Source organism: Mesoplodon densirostris, chromosome 7, assembly GCF_025265405.1.
Source record: "Mesoplodon densirostris isolate mMesDen1 chromosome 7, mMesDen1 primary haplotype, whole genome shotgun sequence".
Lineage (NCBI taxonomy): Eukaryota > Metazoa > Chordata > Mammalia > Artiodactyla > Ziphiidae > Mesoplodon > Mesoplodon densirostris.
The window spans coordinates 77,901,333-77,919,021 of NC_082667.1; the positions used below are offsets into that span (position 1 = coordinate 77,901,333).

The 17,689-nt window shown below is 48.2% G+C and overlaps 1 protein-coding gene across 13 annotated transcripts in view; it reads right to left on the reverse strand.

Moving 5' to 3' along the window:
* LOC132493385 (forkhead-associated domain-containing protein 1-like) overlaps positions 1 to 17,689 on the reverse strand; it is a 202,853-nt gene that overhangs the window by 18,209 nt on the left and 166,955 nt on the right. For 9 of the 13 annotated variants that reach the window (XM_060103857.1, XM_060103849.1, XM_060103846.1 and 6 more), the window contains 5 exons: positions 15,337 to 15,426; positions 14,205 to 14,309; positions 10,358 to 10,465; positions 6,131 to 6,283; positions 5,083 to 5,278 (listed from right to left, as the gene is read on the reverse strand). In XM_060103857.1, coding sequence (XP_059959840.1) covers positions 5,083 to 5,278; positions 6,131 to 6,283; positions 10,358 to 10,465; positions 14,205 to 14,309; positions 15,337 to 15,426 — 652 coding nt within the window. The remainder of the gene's footprint in view (positions 1 to 5,082; positions 5,279 to 6,130; positions 6,284 to 10,357; positions 10,466 to 14,204; positions 14,310 to 15,336; positions 15,427 to 17,689) is intronic. The other 4 variants (XM_060103847.1, XM_060103850.1, XM_060103856.1 and 1 more) reach the window with 4 other exon arrangements.

Below are 17,689 nucleotides of genomic sequence, written 5' to 3' on the forward strand. Positions count from 1 at the left end.
GGCACGAACCCGTGTCCCCTGCATCGGCAGGCGGACTCTCAACCACTGCGCCACCAGGGAAGCCCCTGATGGCTTAATTTCGCAACCCATGTTTCTTTACGGGAATGTATGACTAGATTTAGAGACAGAGGCTTCAGTGACTCCTGAAGCCTGGGGAGGGGACAGTGCACACATTGCTTGGCCCTGCTATTACTAGGATAGAGATCATGGTCTTTCCTTGTTTTAGTTCTGATTTTGAAGAACAGCTAGAACTGTGGGCCACATCTCTCTTGGTTTCATGCACACTCAGACTCTGCCATGATTACAACGACAGTAATACAGGGGTTGGGGAGGGGTTGGGTTGCCGGGAGAAATGCAGCGCCCCTGTTCTCTATGCTATCTGTGAGGGGCAGGCACTTACAGAAAAGTTAATCTTGATTTTGCCTTTTTTTTTTTAATACTTTTTTTTTCTTAAACCCCACATTTGTTTATTTATTTATTTTTTTGGCTGTCTTGGGTCTTTGTTTCTGTGAGAGGGCTTTCTCTAGTTGCGGCAAGCAGGGGCCACTCTTCATCGCGGTGCGCAGGCCTCTCACTATCGCGGCCTCTCGTTGCGGAGCACAGGCTCCAGACGCGCAGGCTCAGTAGTTGTGGCTCACGGGCCTAGCTGCTCCGCGGCATGTGGGATCCTCCCAGACCAGGGCTCGAACCCGTGTCCCATGCATTAGCAGGCAGACTCCCAACCACTGTGCCACCAGAGAAGCCTTGCCTTTCTTTTTAAACACGTTTAAAAGAAATTCACACCACCTTCTAGATTACCTTAGAGATATCCTGGCTGGGGTTGCTTAATCACCAGAGTTGAAAATCACTCCTCTATTCTCATTCATTATTGTAAGAATGTCAAATTTGCGCAGCCTCTCTGGAGAGCGCTTTGGCAAGTAGTATCAAGGATAAATGTTGGTGTGGCCCTGGGCTCTCCCTTCTCATTCAATACTTTCTTCCTAGTGATACCATTCACCCATATGGCTTTAATCACCATCCATCCATCCACCCGTCCATCCATCCCATCTGACTAAGCACCCGCTATGTGGCACATGTTCTTCTGGGTTCCGGGGCCACATCACTGATACGGTTGGATATCCAGGGTGACAGCTGCGTCCTTGGCACCTCACTTTGGATGTCTACAGGCACCTCACACTCATCTTCCCTCTCAAACCTGGTCCTCCTGTGGCATTCCTTACTCTGGATTTTAGTGAAGGAACCACATCTGTACTTTTAACACAAGCCAGAAACCTGGAGATCTGTAGCCCCCTTTCTCTCCATCACTTGCCTTCTAGCCATATCTAACTCCATCACTGAGGCCTTCTGATTCATCTCTTAAAATCCCCTGGAATCTTCTCTCTTGCTCCGTCCCCTCCATTGCCACAGTGAGGGCCACCATCGTGTCTTGTGACAGCCTCCTAACTGCTCTCCCGGGGTTCTGTGCTGGCCACCTTCCTGTACGTTTTCCACTCATGGCCAAGATGACTGTCTCCAAATGCAAGCCTGTTCCATCAGTTCCTTACTTAAAACCTTTCGTGGGCTTCTCTCTGCTCTCAGGTTAAAGCAGAGCTTCTTACCAGGGCTCTGCAAGCCCCCGGCCACACCATGATACAGCCCCTGTGGACCTCCTTCACCAGTCCCTGCCTTCCGCCTCCTTTTCTTTTAGCCCCGTGAGTTCTCCATGCTTCCTGCGATCCCACCACGCTGCTCCCTCCACCCAGAATGCCCTCCCCTCCCCTCTTTGGCAAATAACTCCTATGCACCCTGCAGTTGCCCTGCCGTCCCTGACCAGGTCAGAGCCCTGCACTTCTCCTTCAAAGCAACTGTCATGATTAAAGTTTTACATGTGAGTGATTTTTCAGTTAATGCCCCACCCTATTCCTCCCTGAGACCCTAAGATCTACAAGCGCAGGGAGAGTGCCTGTTAGTTCCCCAATATTTTATAATGAAAGATTTCAAATGTACAGTGAAGAGGGAGGAATTTTACAGCCAACATCCATATACCCCATAACCTGAATTCTACCTGTTTCTGACCCCATTATGTTTCCAACCTGCACTGTGCCTGGTATCTAGGAGGCCTGCGATAAATCTTTGTTGAAGGAAAGTGGTTCATATCCTTCCACATCTAGGATGATAAAGATAAGACGAACAGGTATGTGTGAATAATATTTATGTCAGCCTCATCTATTAAGTGTGAAAAACTGGAAGCAACTTAAATGCCCATTATAGAGGACTGGCTAAATAAATTACGGTACACCCTTCAGAATGGGGTTCCTTGCCATCAGTGACAGCGATGATGTAGATCTGTGTGTATTGACATGGAAGGGTGCTCCAGATGTACTGTTAGGAATGAAACTAAAGGAAATTGGGTATAATATGACATTATTCTTTTGTAAAGTTAAAAAATCAATACACGTGTATAGGTAGTGCCTATTTTATGCCAGGTACTATTTTAAGTACTTTACATGTATCAATGCATTTTAATCCTCACAAAAATCCTAAGGGGTGAGTATTCCCTATTATGCCCATTTTACAGGTAAAGAAACAGGCACAGAGAGGGGAAGTAACTTGCCTAGAATCACACAGCTCTTTCCATGGGAAAATGCCCTGGAAGTTCCACACAAAATATGATAGTAGTGACGATACCAAACGCTAGCGTGCATGTGAAGCAACAGGAACTCTCATTCATTGTTGGCGGGAACGCAAAACAGCCACTTTGGAAAAGAGTTTTGTGGTTTTCTTAAAAACTAAACGTACTCTACGGACTTCCCTGGTGGCCTAGTGGTTAAGAATCCGCCCGCCAATGCAAGGGACACAGGTCCAAGCCCTGGTCTGGGAAGATCCCACATGCCACGGAGCAACTAAGCCTGTGTGCCACAACTACTGAGCCTGTGCTCTAGAGCCCGTGAGCCACAACTACTGAGCCCGTGTGCCACAACTACTGAAGCCTTCGCACCTAGAGCCCATGCAATGCAACAAGAGAAGCCACTGCAATGAGAAGCCCGTGCACCACAAGGAAGAGTAGCCCCCGCTTGCCGTAACTAGAGAAAGCCCGTGCGCAGCAATGAAGACCCAACGCACACAAAAATAAATAAAATAAAATAAATTAATTTAAAAAAAAACCTAAATGTACTCTAACCACACGATTCAGCAACCGCGCCCTTGGTATTTACTCAAAGAAGTTGAAAACATGTCCACACAAAACCCTGCATGTGGACGTTTATGGCAGCTTTATTCATAACTGCCAAAACTTGGAAGCCACCAGGATGTCCTTCAGTAGGTGAATGGATAATGGAATATTACTGGGCACTTAAAAAGAAAAAAAGAGCTATCAAGCCAAGAAAAGACTTGGAGGAAATGAAAATGCATATTACTAAATAAAAGAAACTAATCTGAAAAGTTGTATGATTCCAACTACATGATATCCTGGAAAAGGCAAAAACTATGGTGATGGTAAAAAGATCTGTGGTTGCCAGGGGCTGCGGGGGGGCTGGGAGGGAGCACAGAGGATGTTCAGAGCAGTGAAACTCTTCTTTGTTTTGGGGGGGATAGGTTCTTTTATTTGGAATAAAAATGTCCAGTTTTGAAAAGAAAAGACGTTATCTTAAAAACTTAAGTCCTCAAACCACAGGTTTCCCCATGACAAGTTGAATTCCTGAACACTGCAGAGGGATTACTGGAGATGTTGATTACTTAAGGCACTAATAGGAAGGCACTGAAGAACAGCAGGGCCAGGCTTCAATCAGACAAACATGCGCTGCCATGGAGGAATTGCATAGGCTGGCTTTGAAGTTGGCTTCTCCTTTGCTTCTTTTTATTTTGTTAAACCTGTAGCTTTACTTTCCACAATTTCTAGAATATCAGTTTCTAGATATTTGGGTTTATGGGTTGTCATCATTTTGCTTTATTACCACGTCCCTGATCTGTAACTTCACCCACCCCACTTCCCCTCTATGGACTCCACAGGTGGCTTTTAATGAATTCTGCGTACTTTCTGTTACTGTGTAGTTACAGAGTGACCTGAGAAGTGAAACTCATAAATCGAGTTGACCTAATACCAGGGCTTTGTGCACAGAATCCACCAATCTGCTCAGAGATGGCCTGATCTGAACCACATCCCCCGCTGTGCTCCCTGGCTTCTGCTTAGGGCAGTAGATTTGGGATCAAAGGCACCTTCAGGACTGGACCATCTTCCCGGTGGAGCATCGTGATTTACAGGGCCTCTGGGTCCTCCCCGGGGTGGGCCTCATTATTGGTGGACCTGCTGGTCTCAGGACTTAATGAAGCTCAGGTTGTTGATGTCTCATCGCAGAAAGAATTCAGTGAGAGACAAAGTGATAGGTAAGACATGGACTTATTTAGAGAGAAACACACTCCACAGACAGAGCGTGGGCCATCTCAGAAGGCGAGAAAGGCCAGGGCAGTGAAACGATTCTGTATGATATTATAATGGTGGATACATGTCATCACACATTTGTCCAAGTCCAAACCCATAGGATGTACAACACCAAGAGTGACCCCTACACAGCACTGTAAATCAACTACACTCCAATAAAATTAAAATGAAAAAGAGTGAACCCTAATATAAACCATGGACTTTGGGTGATTAGGGTGTGTCAATGTAGGTTCATCAGTCCTGACAACTGTACCTCTCTGGTGCTGATGCTGATAAATGGGGGAGGCTGTGTATGAGTGGGGACAGGGGGTACCTGGGAAATCTCTGTATCATCCTCTCAATTTTGCCATGAACATAAAACTGCTCTAAAAACCGTCTCTACTCTATATATGTATATATGTGGTTACTTCTGAGAGAGAAGATTTAGCATAATTTCGATTTTTCCTTTTGCCACTGTCACGTCTCATTTTTCTCCAGTAATCACGTCTCACTTGTGTACTTTTTTCCAGAAACACTGCTTCTCAAGTGGTGAAGCAAAGTGAAGTCTGGAGAAGGGAACACTTGGCCACATACCTAAGAAGCCTCCCTCAACAGATGTCCCATCGTGATCAGATTCAACGCAATATTTCAGTCATGTAACTATGTGAGAAAAGAGTTTCAATCACCTTTGTCGGAGCTGGAGAACTGGATCCCCACCTCGTGGAGGAGATGCTCCGTTTCCTCCAGCCAGGACAGTGACAGGCGCAAGATGTCCAGTGCCACCTTCTGGAGCCCTGAGACAGGTGGGCTCACCTGCAGGTGCTGTAGGAGGTCGACCTCCTTCTTCAGGTCATTGCTAGAGCAAGACATTGTCATGCATGCCTGGAAAGAGATGAGGTCGTGAGGAGCCCGGGCACCATCGCCAGAAATACCACCTGACGGTTGTGACCCACACAGAGCAGTGTTCTTGACGGGCCCGTGAAGCAGGCAGAGCCGTATGTTGGCCGCCCTGTGACGGCCCAGTTCTACTTCCCTTTTTCGGGGGGCGGAAGGAAGGAGGCAGCTTTTATTTCACGTGCACTCTAATTGGGACTCTGGATGGACAAATAGACCCTTTGTTTAGGTATAGGCAATTCCAAAGCCAAATTGCCAAGGACGATTTGGCTGAAAGGAGAAGCAAATTTGGTTACAGAATTCCTGCTGAGATCAACACACAAGCTGGTCATAAAGTGCGGTTTCCTGATTTGAAAGAGTGCTGACAAGCCAACATTTGCCCAGACTCCCCAAATAGTAGCTGCATATTTCCAGAGAAAGCAGAAGCAGCTGCCTGATGTGATAAGCTGGATCCCTGCGTGGGGGCCATGAAGTGGGGGCTCTGCCAGACCCTCTGGTCCAATAAGGGTAAGAGCAGCCTTCCACTGCTGGGACAGAAAAGAAGACTGCAAATAAAGAGCAGAATGTTTCTTTGGTTTCTCTGGAAATAACACGGGGCTGTTTTTTTTCCCCTGGGGTCTGGGGCCTCCCAAAGGCAGTACTTGGAGTGTGTCGGGCAGCTTCTCCTTGGCCACACCAAGTTCACCTGGGAGGCATTTCTGGAGGTCCTTTGTTTTCTGATCTCAAACAGATTTCTCCAACAAGAGAAAAGGTGGACTAAAAGCAGAGCTGGACAATTTCCTGAACAAGGAGCACAAAAATGAGACACAGGGGACATTTGAGGAATGGAGAAGGGGGCACCTGGCAACTCTCTAAGGATGTCTTCAGCTTCTTGATGTTCTGGGTGATCTCCTCCTCTTTGCAGCTGCTGAGCTGGGTCTCCTTCTGCAGGGTCCGCTTTTGCTGCCAAACGTTGCTATTGTCCTCTGTGACCCTGGTGCTCTTTTCTAGTAACTGGTGAGAAAAAGAAAAAAAAAAGATTTAAAATGCAGGGTGGGGCTTCCCTGGTGGCGCGGTGGTTGGGAGTCTGCCTGCCGATGCAGGGGATGCGGGTTCAAGCCCTGGTCGGGGAAGATCCCACATGCCGCGGAGCAACTGGGCCTGTGAGCCACAACTACTGAGCCTGCGCGTCTGGAGCCTGTGCTCCGCAACAAGAGAGGCCGCGATAGTGAGAAGCCCGTGCACCGCGATGAAGGGTGGCCCCTGCTCGCCGCAACTGGAGAAAGCCCTTGCACAGAAACGAAGACTCAACCCAGCAAAAATAAATAAATAAATAAATTAAAATGCAGGGTGGCTCTGGGGGGAGGGGGCCTGGAGGGCTTCAGCTTAAGCTCGGAGGAGGGAGGTCCTGGCGTGTTTTGGGGATGGCTCTGGAGGGTGGATATTGGCTCTGTCACCGGGGCATGTTTCCCAGGATCAGAGATGCTGTTTTAAGAGCCAAAGGCCTGTCATGTGGCCACGAGTGTGTTCTAGATTCTTCTGCATTCTGGAAGGGATTCATCACGCTGAGCCTGATGCTTTGGGCTCCTAAAAAGGAGGTCGTCCGAGAGAAGCCCGTGGTGTGATCTTGTGACCTGCGCGCTGACACCCAGGGTTGGAGAGGATAAACGGAAGGATAATAAGGCATCGTTACAGCCAGAGGCCCACCCTCACTGCCATCTGCCACTTCAGGAGGAACGAGCGAGCGAGGACGCACCGTCCATGCTGAGGCTGCCCCTTTCCTCGCGGGGCTAACGGAGGTTCACCGTGTGGGTCTGCCGACCAGACACAGTCCTGGGTGGTTTAATTTGATTTTCACAGAAACACTGCAAGGGAGTTTACCTGGCTTTTACTTGAAAAGCCAGGAAATCCCAGAAAATCAAAACAAATCTTTATGGTGTAGCAACAGTGTGAAAATTATGTGCCACCAACAAAAAACAGGAACATATGCTCCCAGTGTCTGGAGCCCCGGGTCCCTGAAGGAGAAAGTGGGGAAGAGAGACGAGCCTGCTGATTGGAGACGGGTTTGTCCTGGAACGGTTTCACGCGTCCGCAGGTGGCCTTGAGGACCTGACCTCTGAAAAGCTCCAGCTGCAGCACAAAGAAAGGGAAGGGGATGAGGTGAGTGGCGCAGCTGCAGCTGCAAGGCTGGGGGAGGCACCTCCATCGCTGGGTCTGGGAGAAATCGGTGAGAAGGCTCTGCACGCCTTTAGTGGTCATTATGGGTAATTAACACCTTCACCTCTCACCGGAAGGGGCAGTGCCCACACAAGAGAGGGGGACAGCAGGTTTTAATGACTTTTCAGGTGTGCCCGCCTAACCTAGCCGACGCACACGGTCAGCACACACACGTCTTGGGCTCTCAGAAGAGCCACTTGCTGCCAATTATCCAGTGGGAAGTCCAGGGCCAGGAGCGCTCTTCCGTAATTGCTACGTTGGCACCAGGCTGTGAGATAAACATTGAGGCTGTCAGCCCGGGTAACTCGTGTCATCAGCAAGGGCGCCTGGGGAGAGGAGGAGGAGCTGCCTGCTGCCGTTTTGTGCCTTAGACCTTGTGTCCTGAAGATGACGTCTCCTGTATTCCTCTCCAGGTCCCCGGAGCCTGGTGCAGCGCCTGGCACACAGCAGGCACTCAATAAACGTTCATCGAATGCTTAGAACAGAAACACCTGTCAAGTCAGATGTTCAAAGTCCTCTCCTTCAGTTCAGCCAGTTTTTACTGAGTGCCTCCCTGATGCTGGTGTCTTCATATTACGGATGATGAAACAACGCAGTTAAATTAAATCAGGGCTTCTAGAATGACGAGTTCAAGATGCCCCAGGCTCATGAGACTTGAACGGCAAAGAAGCCCAAGTTTCTCTGGAAATTTCCCAACGTGATGGCCCTTGGCCTGGGTTTTTGGCTCACTGGCAAAATGTGGTCATGAAAGGCTCTACAACAGAGCCCTGAAGGACCACAAGGGCCACAGAATCAATGAGAACGTGAACAGGTCCTAAGACACAGGAGTCTGCTGCACACCAGGGAGCTCTGGGAAGCCAAGTAGAGGAATTGTGACTCTCCTAAGGACACCTCTGCAGTCATCCTGCCGGAAGCCAGCCGGGTGATTGGAGGGACTCTGGGTCGTCTGCTGGTTTCATGGCCAAGGGAGGGTCCTAGCTCGCCTGAGGAAGAGGTTATGTAGAGGACCCTGTGGGCAATGGCCCGCGTTATCACCAGAGGCGCCCTACAGGACTGCTTGGTGGGGGGTGGGGGTGGGGAGGGACAGGTCCTGCTGGACGGTGGGCTGAGTCCTGTGGTCACTGGCCTGGGGAAGGGCAGGACCTCAGGCCGGGAGCGGGCTGTGGAGACAAGGGGGTGAAGCAGGAAGGCCCAGGCAGTGCAGAGAAGCCTTGTTCGTCCTTTCTCTCTCGAGTCTAGACCTGGAGGAATCTCAGTGTCTCTGAGGGTCTTCCTGGATGACCCCTGGCCAGAGCCATGACCAGGCGCTCGGCAAGTGGCGCAGATCATGCCCTCAAGGCGGGTGTTCGCCGTGGGTGCAGAGTGCCAGCAAGGTGAGGGGTAGCCCAGGTGCACGGAGGGAAGCCCAGGCTGGCGGGCTCTCTGCCTTGCTAAGGGGTCGGCACCCTGCAGGAGAAAGGACACCGGGGGTGATGGTGTGGAAGTTGGTTGAAGAGGCTTTCAAACCTGCCTGAGGGTCAGCATCGTCATTTAACTTGTGGGTGCCTCTGAAGTTCAGCGCGTGGGACAAATTCCGGTCACACTGATGGTCCAGGCTTGGATGCTACCAAACGCAAGGGCTTTGGGAGCTGGGCTGGGTGGGACGGAGGGCTCCTTTGAGGATCGTGGTTCTTAACCTTGTTTGGTGGTTTACAGATCCTTCTGAGCATCCAATGAGTGACGAGGTGGACTCACTCTCCCAGAAAAAGAAAAGCACAAACACATACACGCAAAACGTTCTTGGTCCCCCTGGAGCCGTGGCTGCCAGGAGAGGATGCCTCGTGGAGGGGGTCCAAGATGGGCTGCCCTCGGTGGGCTGTGTTCTGGAGGGCCAGTGCCCCGTCTTGGGTTCTCGTTTGCTCTCCCTTAGCCTTTGGTGAAGGCTCGTTTGCATGTCCTGGCCCTCATGTCTGTGCCACGTGTCAGAGGAAGGGCCACTGGGCCATCTTGGGTCAGAGCCCTGGGAAATGGCCCTCTCCCCACCCTGCCCACCTCCACCTGGCATAAGCTGTGGTATTCTGGGTTTTACTTTATTAAGAAAAGTGGCAGGACTTCCCTGGCGCTCCAGTGGTTAAGACTCCACGCAGCCACTGCAGGGGGCACGGGTTCCATGCCTGGTCGGGGAACTAAAATCCTGCAAGCCACGCGGTTCGGCCAAACAAAACAAACAAACAAACAGAAATGTGGCATTTCCCTGGGGACACTGACTGTAGCATCTGCTTGGGGGCCCAGAGGAAGAAAGATCGCTCTAAATGTCAGGACAAAAAATGTGAAGGAGAGGGCCTCCCTGGTGGCGCAGTGGTTAAGAGTCCGCCTGCCGATGCAGGGGATACGGGTTCGTGCCCCGGTCTGGGAGGATCCCATATGCCGCGGAGCGGCTGGGCCCGTGAGCCATGGCCGCTGGGACTGCGCATCCGGAGCCTGTGGTCCACAACGGGAGAGGCCACAACAGTGAGAGGCCCACATACCGCAAAAAAGAAAAAAAAAAAAAATGTGAAGGAGAAAGTGCTAGAAACACCACCGGGGTCAAGAGCTCAAACCCTTCCCAAGAGGGAACCACACAGCTGGTTCACTGGGGTGGGCCTTGAGCTGGGACTGGCTGCTTGGTCAGGGTCTCAGGCAACAGCAAACACTGGAGTGGGCAGCTTCCCAGAAGGAAAAGCCTCTTTAGTGAAATCCATGGGGACGCGGAAGCCGCACAAAGCCCTGCCCCTGAGATAAGCGGGTGAACTAAGCCAGGCCGTCTTCCTCCTCATTCATCCCTGCCGGCCGCTTGGGTGCGGGATTCCGTGGAGAGCACGGGCCCGTGAAGGGGCTCTGCAGCACGCCTACCTGACCTACTGCCCTTTCCAAATTGGCTTTAATGAGGTTTGCTCTGTTCCTCATTTCTTTCAGCTGAAGCAATTTCCTTCTGGAATCCTCCCGAAGCTTCTCTTCCACCTGAAAGGATGATGAAAGTGTGGGCTTGCTGCTAATGTGATCATTATGCCCTCTGGGTAAACTCTTCTGGGGGGGTGCGAGTGGCAGTGGGGGAGTCCCTGAGGGGTAGGGACAGCTGCAGCCCAGCAGCAGGGGTCACAGGCATGCACAGGGTGGAGGCAAACTCACAGGGAGTTGCCCCCTACGGGAAAGGGCTGAGCTCTGTACCCGGGGCTCAACTATGTTCTACCGCACACTCCCATCCCAGCTCGGTCCCTAACAAGCCATACGACACTGGGAAAGTTATTTCACTGCTCTGTGACTCAGTGTCCTCATCTGTCAAATGGGGATGATGATACTAGTATCACTGCATAGAGTTATTGTGGGCATTCAATGTTTGGAATAGTGCTTAAGGGCTCTGTGAGTGTGTTAAGTACTGTTGTAACCTATGAAAGGTGGACGGGAATGTCCGCCGTACAGTCTCGTTCTAATAACTCGTGATGGGTACTTGGAAATGTTATGATTGGGTTTATTATCATAACTGTTTGTCGTTACCACTTTGAGCACACTCACTGGTGGTAACCTCTCTGGAGGCTTGCTAAAGCAATGTCTATTAAGAATTGCAGCCTGCCAAGGAAGGCATTTAAAGTGGAGAAGCTTGCCTACTTTTCCCCCCTTGCTTGGGTAACAGTCAACGCACGGTAAGCTTGGGCGTGCTCCACGCTACCCTTGGCTGGCCAGTGTAGGCCTCGCAGCTGCTCAATTCTTGGATGCACCTGCTGAGCCCTGGGCCCTGGCACTAACAGGAAATGAGGCAAACACTCGTAAATAAATGGAAAGTTTTTGTGCTGAAACAAATTCACAGGCTGTGTTTTTAGGGATCTGAAGAGGGGGATCACAGGGATGTAATAAAAGACCCAGAAAAGCCCTTAAGAGCTTTCTTCTGAGTAGTGTGGTCCAGTGGAAGAGCCTCTACCCAGCTCCGTTACCTTGGAAAAGTCATCTAAGCTCTCTGGGCCTTAGTTTTCTCCCAGGTCTAAACATGCTCTGACTTCTATTTCAGCAGCCTGTTTCATATGCTGCAAAAGCCAAGTCCAGCTTTGGACTCTGCCCCTTTTAGTGTTCTGCATGAACAGCCCCCGTTCCTGTCCCCAAGCCTCAGAGTCACCTTCAGCAGCCGCCCTGCTCCCTCTCTCACACTCGGGGGTCTCACGCCTGTCCTCCAACCCTCTCAAATGCAAGCTGGACTGTGACAACTGGCCTCCTCGCCTCGAGTTTAGTTTCTTCCAGTGCAATCTTAACGGTACTGTGAGAGTTACCCTGCTATAAGGCAGCTCTGTCCAACAGAACTTTCTGCAACGGTACAGGTACTCTGAGCGAGGCTGTGTTGTCTAATGCGGCAGCCACCAGCCACATCTGGGGATCGAGCACTCGAAATGGGGCTGGAGTGGCGGAGGAACTGAATTAAAATTTTATTTAATTTTCATTAATTTCAGTGTAAACAGTAGCATGTGGCTGTTTGCTATGCCAGGGTAACTGAAGTCAGATGAACCTGGAGTCAGACAAAACTGACTGTGCCATTGGGCTAGTTACTTTACTAGTAACTAGTAGCCTTGACTTTCTCATCTGTAAAATGGAGAGGATGATTTCTAGATCACAGCGCTGTTGTAAAGATTAAGAGGTGAAAAGTTCAGGGTAACGCCTAGTACATGACAAATTGTAACTATCATTTTCACCCTAATTACTGTCCACGAATGTCATTGCATCAGTCACTTGTTCAGGAGGCTTAGTAGCTCCCCACTGCCTGTGTGGTACAGAGCCCAAGCGCCTGAACTAAGGCAAAACACCAAGCCAGAGATTCAAGAAGCCCCTACGAACTCTGTACGAGGTAAATAGAACTGGATCCACATCTAGATAAACCATAATAAACCTGCTGGAAATCAAGGGAAAAGACAATCTTAAAAGCAACCGGAGAAAAAGACAGATTATGCAAAGGTACAACAGTTAGGCTTACAGATGACTTCTAAATAGAAATAATAGGAGCCGCAAGACAATAGTGACATATCTAATGCTGTATCTAATGTGCTGAAAGAAAAGAGTTGCCCTTGTAGAATTCAATACGCAGTCAAATGTGTTTTAAGAATGAAGGTTAAATATACATCTCCAGAGAGACACACAGGCACATCTGAGAATTTGTCATCAGCAGAGCCACAATGAGGGAAAACATTAAAGGGTATTCTTCAGACACAAGAAAAATGAACCCAGGTGGGTGATCAGAGATGCAGAAAAGACAAGCAACAGTAAGGGTGATGTGTGGATATGATACTGACGATAGCAAAACACTAATAATGTCTTGTGGGGTTTTAACTACCAAGAGGAGTTTAGGAAATGACAGCAATGGCTTCTAACTCTGGAGGGGGTCAGTGAAGTTAAGGTGTTTGAAGCTCACTGCACTGTCAAGGAGAAGGGCAGGATCATCAACTACTAGTGCCTCCTGGGAAGTTAAGAATGCAGGGCTTCCCTGGTGGCGCAGCGGTTGAGAGTCCACCTGCCGATGCAGGGGACATGGGTTCGTGTCCTGGTCCGCGAGGATCCCACATGCCGCAGAGCGGCTGGGCCCGTGAGCCATGGCCACTGAGCCTGTGCATCCGGAGCCTGTGCTCCGCAATGGAAGAGGCCATAACAGTGAGAGGCCCGCGTACCGAAAAAAAAAAAAAAAAGAATGCACTTTATAGTCTTCAGGATGACTACTAAGAAAATAGTAGAAGAGTGAAAAACTTAATTAATGTGTGATTTTGGTGAGTCAAGGATGAATGCTATTGTCTTACTATTACTAAAAGAATAGTAAAAAAGTGAAATATTTCCAAGCTAATAGAGGGGGAAAGTGGAATAAGAGAAAACCATCCACTCAGAAGGAGGCAAGAAAGGAGAGAAAAAGGAACATAGCACAGATGGTACAACTGGTTTTGAGCAAGAAGGTAGATTTAAACCCCAGTACACGAGTAATTACATAATATAAATGGACTAAAAGTCATAGATTGTCAAACTGGATTTTGTAAAAATGATACGCTATTTGAAAGCATATGTCTAAACCTTAAGACAAAAATTGACAGAGAACATATGAAAAAGATATGGTATGAAAACTCTAACGAACAGAAAGCCAGTGATAAAGCTAAATGACAAAGGAGACATTAAGGAAGAAACACTACTAGAGATGAAAAGGGACATTTCATGATGATCTAAAGTTTTGCTCTACAGGAAGTATTAGGATTCTAAATTTATATGCACCTAGTAACACAGCCTCAAAATATATAAAGCAAACATCGTTCATATTAAAAGAAGAAACACTCAAATGACAAACATATTGAGATTTTCAAAAACATTCTCAATGATGGAACAAAAAGACAAAAAAAAATCAATATGAGAATTTAAGTTGGAACAACATCATTGGCAAACTTGATTTAATGGATCAATTCTTTCTTAGATAATTTCACAATTAAGATTTGAAGGCAGTCTATGGTAGTGGTTACACACAGGAGCTTTGGAGTCAGGCAGACCTGGATTCAAGTTCTGCCACAACTACTTTATGCAAGTGAACTTGGATAACTTCCTTCACCTCTGTGAGCCTCAGTTTTCCCGACTGTAAAGTGGGGTTAATACCAGTATAGACCGCATGGGGTCATTGTGAGGATGAACAGAGATGAGGCAGGTGGAGTGCTTGCCCCAGAGTGGTTCCCAGGCCGACCTGTCCCTGCCATACCTTGCTCTTTTCCCACAGCATCATAGAGATGAGGCTCTGCTTGGTAATGCTCCTTTTCAGCTCCACCCTGAGCTTCCTCATTTCTTTTTCCATGTCATGGATTTGCTGAAAGGGTTCCAACAACAGGGAAGTCAACTTCAGAACTCATTTCATCCGGTTCATTAAGGCAGAAACCTAGTCTGGGATTCGCTTCATTCCTTCCCTTGGGGGACAATTCCACATCTTTGAGGCAAAGTAGACTTTCTTTAAACGGATGCAATGAAAGGGCTGGGTGAGGGAAAATTTGAGTTTCTTTTGAAGATCAGCATGGATCCTGGATTAAACAGTACAAGATACCTATCCACTCATTAGAATCTCTTTCCTTGGGGTATATTTTTGAGTTCAATCTAAATAAGGGCTGTTTGGAAGACACAATGGGCACAGTTTGGAAGAAAAGAACAATGACACTTTTCTTTTTTCTCATTTGAGGCAGAGAAGTGTGCTCCTGACAGACAGAAGAACACACGTCTCCTGCCCCCGTCCCAGGCACCGTCCTTCCCAACGGATGGAAAACGTATGCCTGGTGATGTGCACGAGGGTTAGGGCTGGTACAGGGGGTGAACATTTACATTTAGTGGTCATCTTTTCATTGTGTTAATTTTTATGTTCACCTTCCATACAAGGCCAGTGATACATTTGCTTTTTATTTTGTTTTTATGAATTGTTGTAAAATTGAATGTATTTAAGTAAAAATACTTCAAGAAAAGTTGTGTTAATAACAGTGCTCAGGGCTGTGATAAAACTTGTGACAGTGGATCATGAAAGTCTGGGCATCACAAGTCCAGGGGTAGGGACCGCAGTGAATTTCTAGCAGCATATGGTGGCCACCTCCCATCCCTTTCCCCAGGGGAAACCTGATGAGGGGCCTTGAGCCAACTGCCCACAAAGTCTGGGGAGAGTGTGTTTTCCATGGTCTTTTCACCCATCTCTTTGAGGCCAGCAAATCAAAGAATTAGGAGACTACAATAACAGACAAACACCCAGAAAGCCCCAGAGCTTGTGCTAGCTAATGGGCCAAGGAACCCCTCCAAAACCCTCAAGGCCCCAATCTAGGCTTTCAGTGGACACCTAGGGGTCAGGAGGTTCAAAGCACGGTTTTGCAGAGTTTTAACTCTTTCTCTTGGGCTTCCCACTTCTCCTTCTGGGCATCTTCCTTCTGTAACTCTTCTTTCAGCACTGAGCACTGTGGAGAAAAAGGACAAGGCCACGGGGGCTTGGCTGGGGGTCCCAAGTACCTGTGTTCACGCCCAGGAGTATTTCCTGCTGTATAACCCAATCACACCTCTGAATTCTGAGAGGCGAGACCATTTGTGTGATGGGAGCACGGGATCCTGCAGTCGTTCCCAGTTCACCCATCTCATGAGTTCTGAGGAATAGAGCCTCTAAATTCCTCTTCAAAAGCCAGCAAACTTCACCGCAGGGGAAAGCCAGCTTTGTAGTGTCTGGGTACTTAGGGTGCAGGAATTGGGATGTTCTCACGCTGTGACCAGTGAGGGTGGAACGGGCCGAGCCAGTGAGCCCAGGTCCATCTTAGGGCTTTTGTGCAGGTTGCATCTCAAAGACACAACTGCCCCAACTAGTGTGGAGGAGTAAACGGAGCTGCCTTGCCCGAGGGCGGCTTGGCAACTGGCATTAAGGGCATAAGGATGGATGTGCCTTCTTTTGACCCAGCAATTCCCACTTTAGGCATGTACCTTAAGGACAATGACTGGAGAAATAAGTAAATCTGTAGTTTCAAGAATGCTCTTCACAGAATTGTCAGTAACAGTGGAAGAGAAAAAAAAAGAGGAAACAACCCAAGTGTTGCTTAGAACAGCCGACCACTTTATAACACTAGGTACATCCAGGAGAAAGTATGTAGCTTTTAAGATGAATGATAAGAGCATTGATTTATTAGAATGGGAAAATAATCAGTATTTAAAAATTTTTAAAATGTGCATAGTATAAACTCACTATAAAATGATTAATTGATTGATTTCTAGGCAATATATAGAAACAAGACTGGAAAAACAGACATGAACATATTAACACTGATTTCTCAAGGTAGCATTTCCTCTCCTCTCTTTTTATTTTTTCTTTTCAATGTCATCTACTTATTTTTCTAAAATTAACACACATGATGTATGTCATTAAAAAAAAAGGCATCTCAAATATTCACAAGAGCAGTACCCTTGGTGGTGACGAGCCCTTGTGCTATTGGCCAGCACAGTCGAGAGGGGAAGGGACCTCATTCCGAGGTCAACGAGGAAGGGGAAACGGGGACATAAATCATCCAAATGCACTTCAGGAGGTAGAAGAGCCAAGCAGGTGCTGTCTTTGCAGATTCCTTCTACTTAGCACCAGCTCTGCATCCCCTTCCCGTCACACACACACACACACACACACACACACACACACACACACACACACACACACACACACACACACACACACACACACACACACACACACACACACACACACACACACACACACACACACACACACACACAAAACAGCTATAGCACATGCCTGGGAAGACACTCTGCTTGGGAGAAACGAATGCAGAGGGCTTGGCCAGGCAGCCGACCTCAGGCAGAGGCAGAAGAGCACAACGAAAACCAGCCTCCCACTTCTCGGAAAACGATTTTGTCATCCCCATTTCACAGATGGGGAAATGGAGGCCAAATAAGTTACAATAAAAGAAAGCTCTGGGATTGGACCCTGGTCTGTCTGATCCCAAAGCTCGTGCAGTGCCTTTCACCAGCTCCAAACTGGGTATGGTACTACGTTCCAGGTATTACTTATTGTGCCTTTTCCTTGGAACCTCAAGATCTGTTCTCACCCCACCCCCATGCAGACCTAGCTATCGGGTAGCCTCTGGGAATCTCTGAGTTGCTACCTGAGATGAAAGCTTTGAGGTTTTACCTTGACTCACAGAAACAGGCACATCATGCAAATACTGAGAAATCTTATCCTACAGAGTCAGGATTCTAAAGTTAGCATTGAAGGCAAGATTTGCAAATAGTCAAAGTTACATGTAAAAAGCTCTTTGCTTGCCTACCACGTTCATCTTCCATAGAGACATTCTACACACTAAAGTCTAAGGAAGAAATGGGAGTCTGCGTGTTTGCATCTGGATCTTCAAACATTCTGCTTTGAAGACAATTATGAGAACCAGTGGTGCTGGGACCAGGATGCAGCCGTGTGGTCATCCTTGCTCACAGAGAGATCGTATTCTGCTTAATATTAAACTTTGCAATGGCAGTATATGCTCATAGGTGTGTTTGTTGCTGGGATTATACAAACTTATTTATAATAGGGGTTAGAAAATATTTGCTGGATTTGAAAATATATTATGCTTCTTCTGAGCCACATACACACTGTCCTTTGAAAGGCTTCAGAGAAGTTGGCCACCCGCCCAGCAGCTACCCTCCCTGTGTCCTTGGGCACTGGCCTCATCTCAC